This window comes from Danio aesculapii, chromosome 6 (assembly GCF_903798145.1).
Source record: "Danio aesculapii chromosome 6, fDanAes4.1, whole genome shotgun sequence".
NCBI classification, from domain to species: domain Eukaryota; kingdom Metazoa; phylum Chordata; class Actinopteri; order Cypriniformes; family Danionidae; genus Danio; species Danio aesculapii.
Window position 1 is genome coordinate 1,141,121 of NC_079440.1, and position 17,678 is coordinate 1,158,798.

Here is a 17,678-nt window from a genome sequence, read left to right on the forward strand (position 1 = left end):
AACCCCTCTAAAACCAGGCTGGTCAACCAGCTAACCAGCCTAGGGTGGTTTAAGCTGGATTTTTCAGCAGGGAAAATCAAATAAAAGATTGTTCTAGATCAGTGGTTCCCAACCTTTTTTTTTGCCTGAGACCCCCTTTTCCCTGTAAAATATTGTAAGACCCCCTCCACATTTAATGATATAATCGCTCATATAAGTTTGCAGTAATGATGACAAAAAATGTTGTTTTCAAACTAACGGTATGTTTATTACTATATCTAGATATCTTTATGCACAAATAATAAGCTAATGTAAAATATATAAGCAAAACATCAGTCAGCCATGTGTAACTAATAAACGTAAGCCTTTAATCTTTAAATTGGCCCGATTTGACATTCAATAACAAAAATATCACTATTTACACTGGTGTATGAGGGGAAAAATGAACAGAGGGAATTACAATTTAATACTTGTTATTTGTTATGCTACACCAATTAGTGTAAGGATTGCTGCGAGGTGAATCAGTGCAACTCTTTGTGGAGAACGAATTGCAAAATTGTCAATTTTTGGTGGGGGGGTGGTGTTTCCTAGGTTGTAGGTTGCTAGGCAAACATCAGCCATTTTCCCAGAGGAATGAGGATGACAAGCTGACAAAACATTGCTGTCACTCTGATACAAGTTTTATCTGTGGGAAAAATGACAAGCACTGCAGTGTTTGGGTGTTAGTCTGAAAAAACGAATCTTACCGAAATATTAATATTCCATACAAGCTGAAGCTGATCGGTCAATTCTTGTCACGTGACTTGTGTTGCGCTTGCGGCCCGGTGTTCACTGGTGCAAGTGCGTCACGCTGCTCCATTGGAAACAACAAACTTGTGCAAACTCTAGAAATACGCGATGTGCGAACGGCCCCATATGCGATCTCCATCAGTTGATCTTCTTGCAGAGCCATGCTGGATTCACCTGGTTTGTTGACAAATCAGGGTTGGGAATCCATACGTTGGCAGTTCGTGGGTTATTCACTGGGTCTTTTTCCCTTAGCAAAGACACTTTCCAAAGACGTCTGTTTTTTACTCGTTTTGTTACTCGTGGGTTAAATCTGGGCGCTTGAGTGACCGAGATGTAAGCGAGAGTATGGTTATTATTCAACATGAAAGATCATTCAGACTCAAATAATTCAAATTATTAATGATTTCTTGTGTGGCCCGGTACCAATTGATCCATGGACCGGTGGTTGAGGACCACTGAGCTAGGGGATAAAATAAACTAAGGCAACATAATCATTCTGCTAATTGTCCACTGCTAAGAACTGTTTAAAATATGACGCGGCCCACAAGGGCCCCTGTTGGGAACCACTGTTCTAGAGTCAGGTTCAGGCACTGTTTTGGCACCAAAACCAATGTAAAAGTGTTGATTTAGCACTGGTATCACAATAACCCCCCCCACCCGAAAAAACGCCAGTGGTTTGTCAGCATGCGTAGTGTATTTTTAATATATCCATGTAATAATACTAATCCAACACATGTACCTTCTTGATGTCCTTATTTTGCATTTATGAGGAAAAAGCTTCGTTATGGATGTGACCAATGAGAAATTTACACTTCTGTGTCTTTGATAAATGAAATAAAATAGTTTGCAGTCGTTGACGGGGATATTTGGAGTGTTTTAGAGTACTGTGAAATACAAAACTACACAGACTCAAAGAAAGAGTTTCACTATTTTGGTGAAAACTTTATTATTTTGATGACAGGATTGACATTTGCATAGAGCTGCTCAGATGCCTGACACTATACACAGCTTTAAATGGAACTAATTTACATATTTAAATTCATTAACATTTATTTTGAGTGTTGTGAATATTTCAGATGTGTGTGTGTGTGTGTTGTGCAGGACAGAAGCGTAAGTGAACACACACACGCATGTATATCATTAATAGAGATCCTGTATGCGTCACACTTCAGCTGGAATGACAGAAACATCTCACAGGTGAGCATCTACTGTAAATGTTTTTAACGTTAATTAATCTCGGAGCATCGTCTACTTACACAATTATAAACTCGCAGCATCTGTGTCACCCCGGGCTGTTCTTAATTAATCCCCAGCCATTTTAATTAACACCTTCATTAGTGATTCCGCATCTTCTTAATTATGCATCTGGAAATTTAAGTTTGTGTGACATAATAAAATCTATTTTTATTATTTGGTGAACTGCCCCTTATACTCAATATCAGATGGATTAGATTTTCTTTCTTAATATAACAATTAATTTATTGATCACAATAGTTTTGATGTATTTACTATCATCACATCAAATATAAAAGTTCATATATCCAAAATATATTTGTACATACAGTGTGTATTTTTATGTTTATAAACATGCATCAAATATTTGTGTATTTATAAAAAAATCTACCTGTAAAACCTTTATTAACGTAATTAATGTCATTAATCATTTGACTGCACGAGTATTTACCTATTCTAATGATTATATATGGTTTGTTTTATTTGTGCGTGTGCGTGTGCGTGCGTGCGTGCGTGCGTGTGTGCGTGTGTGTGTGTGTTCTCTCAGTACCACATCTTGTCACACATGTTTTAAAACATATTTTTCTCTTTGTTTTGTCCATTTTTAGGAATCTTTTCGAGAATGCTGTGGATGAATGCAGCTGTATTAAAGATGAATGTGAGTGTGTAGATCTCCGTATCTCTTCAGTGCTCAGGGAATGTTTACTGGAGCTGTTGTTTAGCTCAGAACACACTCACACATTCACTGTTTCAGACAGACGGAGAGGAAATAAACGGCAGCGGAGTTGAGCAGGTAAAGCGTCTGACATCTGTGTGCTGCACAGAACATAACCAGAGCGCTTCAGGCCTTCAGTGTGGATGATGGGGAGAATTGAATGGATAATGTGGACGTGGAGCTTGTTTAGACCAAAACACAGTTTTAAATGTTCAGACGCAGCCTAAACTGACCTGAGGCCTGCTCATGCTTCACCAGTTGAGTCTGAAAAGATGCACAATTAATCTCAGACGCTCACATTGGTGGGTTTCTTTGAGGGACTCTTTAAGCAGGAGCAGAAGGCGGATTGGTCCATCTTAGAGATGTAGAGCAGAGGCTCGACGGTACAGCTCAGGTCCATGACGGAGAACACAGCCAGACTGATCTTACAGCGAAACGTAATGAACGAATATGTGGACGCAAACGGCATTAGGGCCACTGGAGGCAGATAGTTGCCTACTATAATGGCCAGCACCGTCATCACCATCTTAAAGGCCTTCTTCTTAACCGGATTCATGACCTCCTTCCCGGCCACGCTTTTCCTGAGGACCCAGATGATGGACAGGTTGCAGAACACCATGATGGAGAAGGCGGAGAGGATGAGGCCGCTGAACACCTCGTTCACACTCATCACTCCCAGAATGCATTTGGTGAGAGAGTAGGCCAGGATGAGTCCCCACACCACCATGGAGATGCCGATGCGGATGCCAGTGTCCCGCGTGCCGGTGAACAGGATGGGATGGACCACAGCCACATACCTATCCAGACAAATACAGGTGAGGAACAGCGGAGTGGTGTCTTTCAGGCCGTACGCAAACCGCACAGAGTACCAGATATGATCATCATTGAAATAGAGCCGATTGGCCAGATCCACCGGCGTCATCAGCCCGAAATAAGCATCCAGGACGGAGAGGTTGAAGATGAAGATGTCTGATGTTGACCCCTCGCTCTTCTTCTTCAGGATCTGCCACATCACCAGAGCGTTCAGAGGAACTCCGGCCACCAGGTTCAAGACTTTCACACCGTAGTAGAGCAGAAACCAGTGTGGAGCCTCCGCACACGCCTCAAACTGGTACCAAGGCAGACGCTGCGTCAGTTCAGAGACGCTGGAGTTCAGATCGGAGACGTTTGACATGATCCTGAAATGAGCTGTGGATGAAAGAGTGCATGAGTTTGGTAATCTTTTCATGATCTTCAGACTCAGCTTTATTATCCTAAACTAGAACTAAAATTGCAGCAAGGTGCCGTAACACAGACGAAGGTCCGTATACACTGAAAAAAGAGTTGCATGCAAAACTGTTGCAAACAATTTATTTGTGTTGAATTTAAACAATTTAAATTGAGCAGTGTTCAACTTATTTTGTTTGTTTAAATTAAGCTCAAATAAATTGTTTACAACCACTCAACGTAAAAAAATTGAGTAAATCCAAGGAATCATCTTTGAATCACTGTTTTCAGTGTACGCATTACCAAATTATTAATTATAAAACATACAATACATCATTCTTTAGATGCGTCTCCCTCCCCGCTGGACTTTAATGACCTAATGGCCGCCTTTAAGAATTTCTTGATCTGTTTGTCCTGTATATAAGAACTAGGCATGGGACACTAACTGCTTCAAGGTATACCGCGGGTTGGAAAAGTCAAGGTTCTAAAATCGCCAACATTTTCTGCTAAACCGTCCCTGAAGTATGCGTAAGGGTTTTTATTTAAGTTTTTTTTTTTTAGGACAACAGTATCTCCAGCAGCAAAAATATCCAAAGATGCTGTTTTAAATAGTAAATAAACCTGTATATGGGGGACCAAATGAACGAAGACCGCAGAAGTCAATGATTCATTATTTAGCCTGACATGTTTACTGCTCCAAAATATTAAAAATGTTTCTCAAAATAAAAATGTAAAGTATATTGTGTTCAAAGAGGAAAGAAGTTTTTTACCCAGACATTTAAAAAGAATATATTTCAGAGAAGTAATCGCAATACTGTGAGGTTTTTAGCCCATGCCTTATAGAAACTCTAAAATGATGTCCTGATGGCAGAAGTTGAAACAGAGTTCAATGGATGATCCGGGGTGTATAAGATACCCTGAGCGCTCTTTAAAACATAATTACGGGAAATTACCATTGGACCAGTTTGGTTAAGACTGATGATCATGCCTGCCACCTTCACCAGGCTACTCAACCTGTTCTTATTTGACAGACCCAGATTACTGTACCATGCTACAATGCAGAGAGACTAAACAGATTCGTTAAATTGATTATAAAACAGTGTCATCATAGAGGTACAAACCTGAAAGACCCAAGTTTCCTCAAAATAAACAGTCTGTTGAACTTGTGTACAGATCCTGGCATATCTGGCAACTCTGGAACAGTGTTCATAGCACAGTTTAGGAAGCAGACACACTAGTCAGTTTAACCCTCTTGTTGATTTACGAGACAAAAATGACCCAGGCAGCATTTTAACAACAGAAATGAACCTAAACAATAATTATTTTAGTTTAAAAAAAATAAATAATTTTCTATTGTCCTGACGGTTGAACTTGTTTAGGGTACAGCAGGGTGTCCTTTGGGTCAGATTTGAGCTGCCTGATATTAAACCATTTCACATCTGAAAGACGACTGATACACACACAAGAATAATAATCTGCTGCTTTAACTGTTATTAATACTGTTTTACTTTATCATGATAAAATCCCCCCTTTGCTATAGTGAGAGTCGAGTGTTGTCCACTGAGTGAACACTGCACACTGATGAGGGACAACCTGCACTTTCACAGAGCTATTCATGCAGAATAGATTCATTCTTTCATTCATTTTCTTTTCAGCTTAGTCCATTTATTAACCTGGGGTCGCCACAGCGGAATGAACCGCCAACTCATCCAGCATTTTGTTTTTATGCAGCAGGTGCCCTTCCAGCTGCAACCCATCACTGGGAAACACATACACACTTATTCACACACACACATACACTATGGACAATTTAGCCTACCCAGTTCCCCTATAGCATACGTGTTTGGACTGTGGGGGAAACCGGAGCACCCGGAGGAAACCCACACCAAGAAGGGGAGAACATGCAAACTCCACACAGAAACACACACTGACCCAGCCGAGGCTCGAACCAGAGACCTTCTTGCTGTGAGGCGACAGCACTGCCTACTGCGCCACTGCGTCGCCCGCAGAATAGATTTGAGGATTGAAATGAAATCGATCTTCTCTAAGTTAGAGGATTAGTGAAGGCTGAAGGACCTGAAGGATATAATAGTGTACACAGAATTAAGCAACACAAGAGTTAAGACTCACTCACTCATAAAACACAAACACATCATGTTAAGATCCACTTAAGGAGAGTTAGACTGCATTAATCAGGTCAAACACACTGTAACGTGAACGCTGTGCTCATGTTTATATCTGTGTTTCTCCTTATCCCAAGGTTCACATAATCTTGGATCCGGCCCATATCCAGATGCTGATGTTGTGGTCACAGACTGATTCTGCATTGTTAATAGAGCTATAGAAATAAGACACACTTTCAGAAGCAAACTGTTTGTCTTGGAGAACTGTGGAGATCTCACCTACAGTTTGGTGTGTGTTGTGCTGCGGTCCGTCTCCTGACCATCACCGCCCTCAGTTTAGCGTCTCTCTCGGGGCGAATCAAGAAAAAGCTCTTCCTGCGGGACGCAGAGGAGGGACGATTCGGCTGCAGCCAATCACGACGCTCATTTTGGGTCAACAAGTACATCTGGTCTGTGATTGGATGATGTGGAGCGTCTGGTGGTAAAGTTCGTGGTAAAGACGAAGATGGAGGTTTTGTGATGTAACCGCAGAGCTCCATGTAAACAGCTGATGCAAGGAAGAAATGAGTAAATCTACTGTAAGATCTTGCAGAGGCTCTATTATTGCTCTCTGCTGTAGACTAATGCACTTCACAGCTATGGGAATATATATATATATATGTGTGTGCTGTATATACAGGTGAGGGCAAAATGATTCACCCGCTTGTGGTTATGTTTTTTCAGATATTCCCCAGATGATGTTTCTCAGATTCAGGAAATTTCCACAGTATTTCCTCTAATATTTGTTCTTCTGGAGAAAGTCTTATTTGTTTTATTTCAGCTAGAATAAAAGCAGTTTTTAATAGTTTAAACACCATTTTAAGGTCAATATTATTATCCCCCTTCAGCAATATTAGTGTTGGATTGTCTCCAGAACAAACCACTGTTACACAATGACTTGCCTAATTACCCTAACTTTACCCTAATTACCCTAGTGAAGCCTTTAAATGTCATTTTAAGCTGAATACTAGTGTCTTGAAGAATATCTAGTCTAATATTATGTGCTGTCATCATGATGAAGAGAAATCAGTTATTAGAGATGAGTTATTAACACTATCATGATTAGAGATGTGTAGCTTCACAGCTGAGCACCAAAACACTGCGTTTCTTTAATATTTCATTCAGTTCTCTTTGATATCGAGTTGCATGTAAAAACTCTTTATTCATTTATTGCAAAACTACAGACTTGAATGTCTTGCTGAGCTCACAGACACATTTGTGCAGACAAAATTAGATGCATAAACCTGTTTCTCTCAGATATTGTTTGTGCATTTGTGAAGTATTCACTTTTTTTGCAGATGTGCATTTAAAAACATTTAAATAAATATAAATATAGCGACCTGACAAACATGTAAGACAATATTCATGCATTTAAAAGGCTGTTGTTTTGATGTTTGATGATGCTATTGGATATTCTTCTCTTCAGTGGTATTAATAATAATAATTAGTATTGCACACACAGTCTTGAAGGATTTCTCTGCATGTTCTTCTTGATCTGTAGAGAGAAAATAAAATAAACACACTCTTCACTCTCGTCTCTTTCAGGAGGATGACTGCAAAAGTTCAGAACAGGAGAATAAATGATCACACACATGTAAGTAGATTACTTCTGGATTTTCTTTATGCATCATGAACACAGCAGATATTCACATCTCCTCACCTTACAGCTCTGAGATCAGTCACAACAGCGGCGCACAGGTGAGCATCTACTGTAAATGTTTTTAACATTAATTAATCTCGGAGCATCGTCTACTTACAAATCACAAGCTCGCAGCATCTGTGTCACCCCGGGCTGTTCTTAATTAATCCCCAGCCATTTTAATTAACACCTTCATTAGTGATTCCGCATCTTCTTAATTATGCATCTGGAAATTTAAGTTTGTGAAATTATAAATTATTCAGATTATTATGACGGAAACACTCGCTGTGTTTGCTGGAGTCTGAAGACCAGCCATAAAAAAAGAGACAGAGAAAAAGCACACACACACACACACACACACACACACACGCACACACACACAGACTTTATTAAATCAGTGCTTCTCAAATCCAGCATTTTAATTATCGCGTTTAGTACTCTAACCCAGCATCATGTACTCACATTTACAAATGAATCATTAAAATGAACAGGCAACATGACGCTTATTAAAAACAGCTCTCTATATGAACACGATATCTTCATTTCACACCATGTTCATTGTGTTTGACAGAATGTTGTGTATTTGATTAAAACTGTGTTTGTGTTTTGCTCATGAGAGATTAACTAACACACAGTTATCTGACCAGCTAACAGGAAACATTCTCATAACGTTCCTCAAACGGGAACTATTAGTGAACAAGTGCATGTTTCTCCTCTCTTTATAAATACAGTCAGTTTTGCTTAATAGTTTGCATTTAATATTGATTTTCTCTCAGGTTTCAGTGAGCAGTCATGACTGCCCTTTGAGAATCACTGGATTAGAGTCCAGTGTGCTGTTCATCCACATAAAGCAGCTCTGACACAATCTACATAGTATAGAGTGTTGTAGAATTAAAGATGTGTTGACACACGTACACACACACACGGTGCACCATTCAGGATTTGAAGAGGCCATGTCCACATGCACACCAGTATTTTATTAAACACAGTTTTCCCTGCTTCATTTAAAAAAATCTGTCCACATGAAAACACACTGCATGTTAAATGCACACCGAACCAACAGGGGGCGCTATAAGGCTTTTATGCTGGATTCACACCAAATGCGCAGTTAAGTATTTGTGCAAGTAAATTAGCTGTTTCTCAATTGCAAGAACACTGAGAGCAGACTTGTGTTCTTGTGGAGAGCGGTCTTGTCAGGTGTCCTCAGAAGAACGAACTCGGGAGACTGCGAGAACAGAGAACGCGTCCTGTGAGAAATGAGATGCTGCGTTCCTCCTGATGGTCACATGACCTTCACACGTTTTTAAAGGATAATTATTTAGACATTACAGCATTCATACAATGATTTATAGTTTTCCCCTTTTCACCATATATACTCTGAATAAAGACCTTATATATACATTACACAATACAAATAAAATCTCAGCAAATAAACCCCCTTAATGTCTTTATGCCTCTATTAAGATTTTTATGAGGATGTTTACTTTTTCCTTGTATCGTTTAGGGAAACTCCTAGAATAAATAATTTTTATCTGAACTTTAATAATAAATCTAAATAAAACTCTGCGCTTCCCCCCTCCTTTATTCAGCTGAATGACTTCTGGGACTTCTCGAGAGAGAGTTTTACGCTCAGGTCGGCATCAGTGCATCCTCGATATCAAGAACACATTCGGGAACTTTCACACGTCCTCTCTTCTTGCGGACTTGAGTATTGAAACTGAGCTTTGGCGGTTGATGATGACGTTACACGAGGACACAAAATCGCTGAAGAACACATATTGAGAAACAGCCAATGCAAACTTGAGCTCAAAGATTGATTATCATTCCATAGTGGGAATGACACGTATGCATGAAATATCTGCCATGAATATATGGAGTATGCTTCAATCACATCATCTGTGTTAGGTGTGGACTCGGCTGTGTTGGCCAATCAGAAAGCAGAAAACTGATGCACACACTGACATCATGAGGGAAATACTCCATTTTAGTGGCCACATGACCACACTGTTCCCAGAGTTTCTGAAAATCTTTAGCATCATCTGAAAGTTTCTGTTTCAGTCAGCTGATTCTGCGCTTCCATGCGGAGAAATGACCGAAACGCACTGAAAACACTCTGGTTTTAAGATGACCCATGTTCATGTGGACAGTCTGATTTAGCATGGAATGATCTGCAGCCATGTCCACTAAGCACAGGTATTTAATAAACAGTTTTCACCGCCTTCGTTTTTCAAAAAATCTACTGCAATGGTTAGGACATGTCGAACCAACAGGGGGCGATAAAAGCCTTTTATGCTGGATCCACACGTGGAATTAGGTATTTGTTTGAGTAAATTGCATACATGTAAATGTCGGGAATGAATATAATTCACCTCAGTCGTGTCACTCTGAGCGTATGCTGACATCTTGAGGAAAAACTTCAGTTTTAGTCTTCCCAGATTTCAGTAAATCTTCACCCTGGCCAGAGTTTTCAGATTGTTTTGGTTTCCATCAGCGGACGCTACATTTTCATGTGGACAAACTACCACACCTGAGTAAAAGCAATGGTTTTGAAAACACAGTGTTCATGTGGACAGAGCCTGAATTAGCAGATTAATCTCTTTGATCAGGACTACGTCTATAGCAGAATTCTCCAAACCCGTTACTGTCCTGTAGAATTAAACCCAAATCCCAGCAAGTCGAGGTCTTTAGAAACATCTGGACAGATATGCTGGAGTTAGACGACCAGGAACAAGACTGAGCACCTGAGACAAACAAACAAACATCTCTCCATCTCAGACGCTCACATTGGTGGGTTTCTTTGAGGGACTCTTTAAGCAGGAGCAGAAGGTGGATTGATCCATCTTCGAGATGTAGAGCAGAGGCTCAATGGTGCAGCTCAGGTCCATGATGGAGAACACAGCTAGAAGAACCTTACAGTGGAGAGTCACAAACGAATACGTGGACGCAAACGGCATTAGGGCCACCGGCGGCAGATAGTTCACTATGATGATGGCCAGCACCCTCATCACCATCTTAAAGGCCTTCTTCTTAACCGGATTCATGACCTCCTTCCCGGCCACGCTTTTCCTGAGGACCCAGATGATGGACAGGTTGCAGAACACCATGATGGAGAAGGCGGAGAGGATGAGGCCGCTGAACACCTCGTTCACACTTAAAATACCCAGAATGCATTTGGTGAGAGAGTAGGCCAGGATGAGTCCCCACACCACCATGGAGATGCCGATGCGGATGCCAGCGTCCCGCGTGCCGGTGAACAGAATGGGATGGACCACAGCCACATACCTATCCAGACAAATACAGGTGAGGAACAGCGGAGTGGTGTCTTTCAGGCCGTATGCAAACCTCTGGGAGTACCAGATTGTGGGATCATTGAAGTAGAGGCGGTTGACCATGTCCACCGGGGTCATCAGCCCAAAGTAAGCATCCAGGACGGAGAGGTTGAAGATGAAGATGTCTGATGTTGACCCCTCGCTCTTCTTCTTCAGGATCTGCCACATCACCAGAGCATTCATTGGGAAACCTGCGAACAAGTTTACTATCTTCACACTGAAGTAAAAGATAAACCAGTGTGGAGCCTCCGCACACGCCTCATACTGGTACCACAGCGGACGATGCCAACCGGAGATGCTGGAGTTCAGGAGTAAAGCTGAGATGTTCGACATGATGATGAGGATATGAGCTGTGAACGAGAATAAACATGTATATGTGAACTCAAGATACAAAGTGAGGAAACCAACAAGCCAAGGCCTGTGGGCACCTTGATGGCAAAATGACACCAAAAACACATCAATAACAAACTGCAGACGAATCTGGTGTTAAATGACTAACTTGACGTCAAATTCACATCAAATTGACATCTGACATTACAGTTAAAAACACGTCAATAACAAATCTCAAATCAATTACTAACTTGACATCAAAACATCAAAAACACGTCAATAAGATGCAAATCGATCTGCTGTTCATTGACTCACGTCAGGTCAAAACGACACCAGATTGACATCTACCATTGGCATCAGAAAACGTGAAATGTGAATCGATGTGATGTCACTTGACTAACTTCTAACAGTGCTGTTAAAAACATGTCAATAAGATGCAAATCGATTAGATCAGTGGTCCCCAAACTTTTTTCACCACGGACCGGTCAATGCTTGACAATCTTACCATGACCCGGGGTCAGGGGCGGTGAGTATACCATGCCTGGGGTGAGTATTTGTAGATTACTAAGCAACCATCAACCATTTTCTCAGAGGTTAACAAGCTGACAAAACATTGCTGTAACTCTGACACAAGTTTTATTTATGGAGAATTACAAGCACTGCTGTGCTGCTGAAGTGTGTATATTCCCTATGAAATATGAAGCTGATCGGTCAGTTCTTGTCACTTGACTCTCCGTGTGCTTGCAGCATGCTGAAGATGATTTCAACTGGGTGTGCCTGGGAGGCCAGAGTGTGCGGCGCTCATGGTCGTGCCGCTTGTATGCGTCGCTCACAATATGTGCGCATTGTAAATAATGAACTTGTGCTCAGAAAAGACGCCATGCAATATGTGAACGGCCATCATGTGCAATCTCCAGTAGTTGACCTTCTTGCACAGACATGTTGGCTTCACCTGATTTGTTGACAAATGGGTTGCAGATCCATTTCTGGACAGTTTGTGAGTCCTTTACTGGGCCTTTCTCACTTCGCAAAGAAACTTTCCAAAGGCGTCTGTTTCTTTCTCATTTTGCTGCTTGTGGGTTCAATTTTGTTGCTCTAGTGACCGAGTTGTAACCGTGAGAATATGGTCATTTTTCTAAATAAAAGATTGTTCAGACTCAGATAATAGATCAAATAGAAATAATGAGGTATATTTTTTTGTGCAACCCAATACCAATTGATCCACAGATCGGTACTGGTCCATGGGCCAGGGTTGGAGACCACTGGATAAGATGGCAATTGACTAACTTGCAGTCAAAACAACATCAAATATTAGCATCAAAATACATCAGTAACAAAATGCAAATTAGGATTGTCACGGTACTGGAATTCCATACCAATCGGTACTGAAATTTAAAAACGTCCATTTCCTGTGAACATTTGAGCGCTGTTGAGCACCTTCTTAAACAGTGCTGATTGGCCATTGTGTTCACGTGCTCAACAGAAAACCGAACTCACCGGTGTTTACTGAGTATAACCACAGATACAGGGACACTGGAGCGTTTCAAAGTCATGTCGATCAGCTGGTTTGTCTATAAGGTGACATACGAGGGATTCCTTGATGATTCACAGCCAATCACAGTCTTTTCTGTTGAGCACCTGAACACAATGTCCAATCAGCACTGTTTAAGAACATGCTCCACAGCGCTTAAATGTTCACGGGAAATAGACCTTTTTAAAATTTCAGTACCGATTGGTATCGAATTCCAGTATCGTGACAACCCTAATGCAAATTGATTTCTGGTCAGTTGACTAACTTGAGATGACATCATAATGACAGCTAACACTGCAGTTAAAAACACGGCAGTAAGATAGAGCAGCTGCTTATGCTTGTGATGGAGACATGGCTATTTGTGGTGCTTTCCCCCTCTGATGACATGTACTAAGGGAGAATATTAATCAAAGTGTTTCTTTACCATTAGAGACTGCTGGAGATATTCACACACTGCTGACACACTACTGGGTTTACACCCCACATAAAAGTGAATTCTGCATAATAGGTGTCCTTTAAGTATAACTGAGCTGATTTGTAGATCTGCTGCATGATATGCTGTACTGTAAAGTGTTTGAGTCTCAGCACTGAAGAGCAGCAGCTCTCTGAGCCCCTCTGTACTGCAACAGCGCCACCTTCTGGACTGAATAATTCATGTTTAATCATGACACTGGCTAGAGTTTAAAATGAGACTGCCTTTTAATACAGAACCCAACAGTCACCATTATCAACTGAAATGAGTGCAGTTAACTCAAAATTGACTGAAAGTTAATTCTACTCATTTGAAAACTACTCAGTGTTGAGGGTAATGAGTTCATTAAATACCTCATTACTTCAGCTTAAATGGAGTAAGTGCACAGTACTCATATAGATTAGTTTAACTCACATGGTTTGTCAATCGGTTTCCTCAAATGGTTTGAGTTGCCTTAACTTATTCGGTTTTACAGTACTCAGTTGGTTTGAGTTCTCTTCGTTTATTGGGTTTTACTGTGCTGAAATTGCTTCATTTACTCAAATAGACTAAGTTCACAGCACTCATTCGGATTAGTTTTTGAACTTAAATAGTTTGTTGCAATCGGTTTCCTCAAATGGTTTGAGTTACCTTAACTTATTGGGTTTTACCGTGTATGACAGCCTGTTTTCATAAACCTCATGCATTTATTTGCACACGTTCACATTGATGATACACCTCAATACCTTTCAGCTAAATTCATTATCATCATTGCATATTTTTTAGTTAATAACAATCAGAAAACAGCCTCTGACTACACAAATGAATCGAGCTGTCAGTGGACATTTTAATCATTCTAAATAATAAAGTATACTTAAAGCAGTGCTTGTGCATGTGGAAAAGCTGTGTGTTGGATCTTCAGACTGACTATGATGGTCTCATATTAGAAATGAGCAGATTGATTATATTTTCCATCATTCCTGGCTGTGATGAAGGGTTTTGTCTACATGATGATGTATAATGAGGCACACAATATCATGTAGAGTTTGCAAAGACACAGTAATTAAACTTCACATTTGGCTGTTTTTGACTGAATTCCTTCTTGTTTTAACACACAATAGCACAGCCGAATGCAGGCTTCTAATGGCCTTTTCTGCTTTGTTTTTCTGATTCTGAAAACTCTCAGATGAATTGAACTGTTTATTGCAGTCCACCAAGCTGTTTCATGTCTAATAGACATCTAACAAACATCCAAACATGAACGTCTGGGCTAAAAGGCTAAATCTGGGCTGTCATTGAGAATCTTTTTACTTCACATGTGTGGTCACGTTCACATCTGGTAGATTTCCCCCAACAGCCTGAATTTAGCCTTGTTTTGGCCAAGATGTCTGAGTTTGTACGGCTGTTACACTGCAGAACATGTCTTAATGTAGTGAAGTAAACGACTCAAGTGTTAATAAACTCACTTTGTTAAACAAAGTGTGTGTGTGGACATTTATTAGATGTCTATTAAACACATTCAGAGAAAATATCTGAATTCACTGAGACTGATCTGAAGTCAGTGGAGAACAGCTGCTCTCCTGTGCTCTGTCTTGACACACACACACACACACACACACACACAAGCGTTCCATCACATTCTGCAGAGCATTTGTTGGGTGGCTGTAACCCAATGTTGGGTCAAATACAAACAATCCCACTGTTATTTGGGTTAATTTTTCCAGTTAAATTTAAATTGCACTTTTACCAAGTGGTTGAATTTGTCCATGTTTAACCCAGCATTTGGTTAATTTTTGTAATTAAATTTAAATGGCACTATTTAACCCATCCATTTGGTTTGTCCATAATTAACCCAAGGTTGGGTTCATTTTTCCAACTCTTTTTACAAACATTTTTACATTCAGACTGCAGTTTTTGACACTAAACTTTGGGTTCATTTTTCCAATACAATTTAAATAGCACTTTTCCACCCAATGGTTGGGTTAGTCCATATTTAACCCAACATTTGGGTAATTTCACAATTAATCCCACTATTTTAACCCAACAGTTGGGTTTGCCCATATTTAACCCAAACTTTAGTTCGTTTTTCCTAATTAAATTTAAATTGCACTTTTCAAACCAACATTGGGTTAATTTTACTAACTAAATTCAAATTGCATTTATTAACCCAACAGTTGGGTTAATCATTCATTTTATTTTTGGCTTAATCCCTTTATTAATCTGGGGTCTCCACAGCGTAATGAACCGCCAACTTATCCAGCACATTTTTATACACCGGATGCTCTTCCAGCTGCAACCCATTATTGGGTAACACCCAAACAATTCCATTCACACACATACAATAAGGACAATTAGAACATGCAAACTCCACACAGAAATGCCAACTGACCCAACCGAGCCTCAAACCAGCGACCTTATTGCTGTGAGACGAGTGCGCTACCCACTGCACCACCATGCTGACCCAGTTGGGTTAATTTTCCCATTAATTTAAAATCACACTTTTTAACTCAAGGGTTTGGTTAGTCTATATATTTAACCCAATGTTTATTTAATTGTTCCAATTCAATTAAACTGCACATTAAACAGTTGGGTTAGTCCGTATTTGACCCAATGTCAGACTATAACACCTCAGCATGTTTTAGAGCGCAACCTACTCTGCATTGGGTCATTAACACCCAGTGTTGTGTGGACCCCTGCACTGATGCTAAGCTGTAAGTATATCAGACAGGTAACTCACCTGTGCTCTCTCAGGTCCTGTGATACACACACACACACACACACACACACTCCGCCGCTGCCTCTGCCCGAGTGAGTCTCTCTGACCAGCACACTCTTAAACTGCCCTTATTTTACAGTTTGTCCCGCGGGGAACTGCTGGAACATTTGGACACGACCAATTGTAGAGTGTGTTTTTAACCCAACAGAAGTAATTATTGGAGGAAGAGCAGCAAAGTTTCATAATAAAGTCAGTCTCTCTCTCTCTCTCTCTCTCTCTCTCTTTCTCTCTCTCTCTCTCTGCAGTTTGATGCAAGACAAAGACTTCATGTAAACAGGTGATGCAAGGAAGAAATGAGTAAATCCACTGTAACATCTTACAGATCCTCTATAACTGCAGACAGCAGACTGAGGAGATTGATTTACAGCGCAGTATTTCAGATAAACACTGATCTATTTACAGAGAGCACACTCCAGCTCTCTTAATGCAGACGCTGAACTCTCCACTATCACACGCTCAGCTCACCTCTTAGTTTCATTCAGTTGATTATTTTCATCCAAATGTTGTGTATACAGGCTGGCTCAGTGGTTAGCACTGTGGCTTCACAGCAAGAAGGTCACTGGTTCGAGTCCTGACTGGGTCAGTTGGTGTTTCTGTGTGGAGTTTGCATGTTCTCCCCGTGTTGGTGTGGGTTTCCTCCGGGTGCTCCGGTTTCCCCCACAGTCCAAACACATGCGCTATAGGGGAATTGATCAACTAAACTGGCCGTAGTGTGTGAATGTGTATGGGTGTTTCCCAATGATGGGTTGCAGCTGGAAGGGCATCCGCTGTGTGAAACTTATGCTGAAATAGTTGGCGGTTCATTCAGCTGTGGCGACCCCTGATAAATAAGGGACTAAGCTGAAGGAAAATGAATAAATGAATGTTTTACACATGCAGGGATATTGAAAATAATAACTCATTCCTTTGAATTAGATGAAAGTCTGCTCGACATAAAGGTTTAACACTGAAACACACACACACACACACACACACACACACACACACACACACATGACACACACACACTTCAGGAATTCACTCTAAACCAAATTCAATTCCCCTTTATTTCTGTAGTGCTTTTACTATGTAGATTGAGTCAAAGCCGCTTCACATAGAAGATTATAGTGAATGTAAACAGAGTCAGTTCAGTTTTCAGTGTTGAGGTTCAGTTGAGCTCAGTTCAGTGTGGTTTAATAATCACTACTGAGAGTCCAAACACTGAAGAGCAAATCCATCAATGCGCAGCTCTACAGATCCTGAACCAAGCAAGCCAGTGGCGACAAAAACTTCAATTGGCGAAAGTGAAGAATTAAAAACCTGGAGAGAAAGCAGGCTCAGTTGGGCACGACCATTTCTCCACTGGCCAAACGTCTTGTGTAGAGCTGCAGTCAAGGTGCTGGAGGCAGGAAGCTGGACCTCAGCGAAGACTCGTCTGTCCCGAGACAGACTCTAAACCAAATGCTCGGTAATCAAACATTGGGTCAAATATGGACAAACCCAACTGCTGGGTTAAAAAGTGGAATTTAAATAAGATTTGTAAAGAAAATAACCCAACA

General features: G+C 40.6%; 2 protein-coding genes and 1 long non-coding RNA gene across 3 annotated transcripts; 1 reads left to right on the forward strand and 2 right to left on the reverse strand.

The window, feature by feature from the left end:
* On the forward strand, positions 1–2,792 carry LOC130230340 (uncharacterized). Its single transcript, XR_008837949.1, has 3 exons — positions 1–1,965; positions 2,610–2,659; positions 2,760–2,792. It is a non-coding gene; the product is annotated as an uncharacterized LOC130230340 (long non-coding RNA).
* A 210-nt stretch (positions 2,793–3,002) lies between these two features.
* On the reverse strand, positions 3,003–3,890 carry LOC130230334 (G-protein coupled receptor 4-like). Its single transcript, XM_056459301.1, has one exon. The coding sequence runs from the start codon at positions 3,888–3,890 to the stop codon at positions 3,003–3,005; it is 888 nt and encodes a 295-aa protein (XP_056315276.1).
* Positions 3,891–10,494: 6,604 nt separating this feature from the next.
* Positions 10,495–11,385, reverse strand: LOC130230332 (G-protein coupled receptor 35-like). The gene has a single exon (XM_056459300.1). The coding sequence runs from the start codon at positions 11,383–11,385 to the stop codon at positions 10,495–10,497; it is 891 nt and encodes a 296-aa protein (XP_056315275.1).
* Between the last annotated feature and the right edge of the window lie 6,293 nt (positions 11,386–17,678).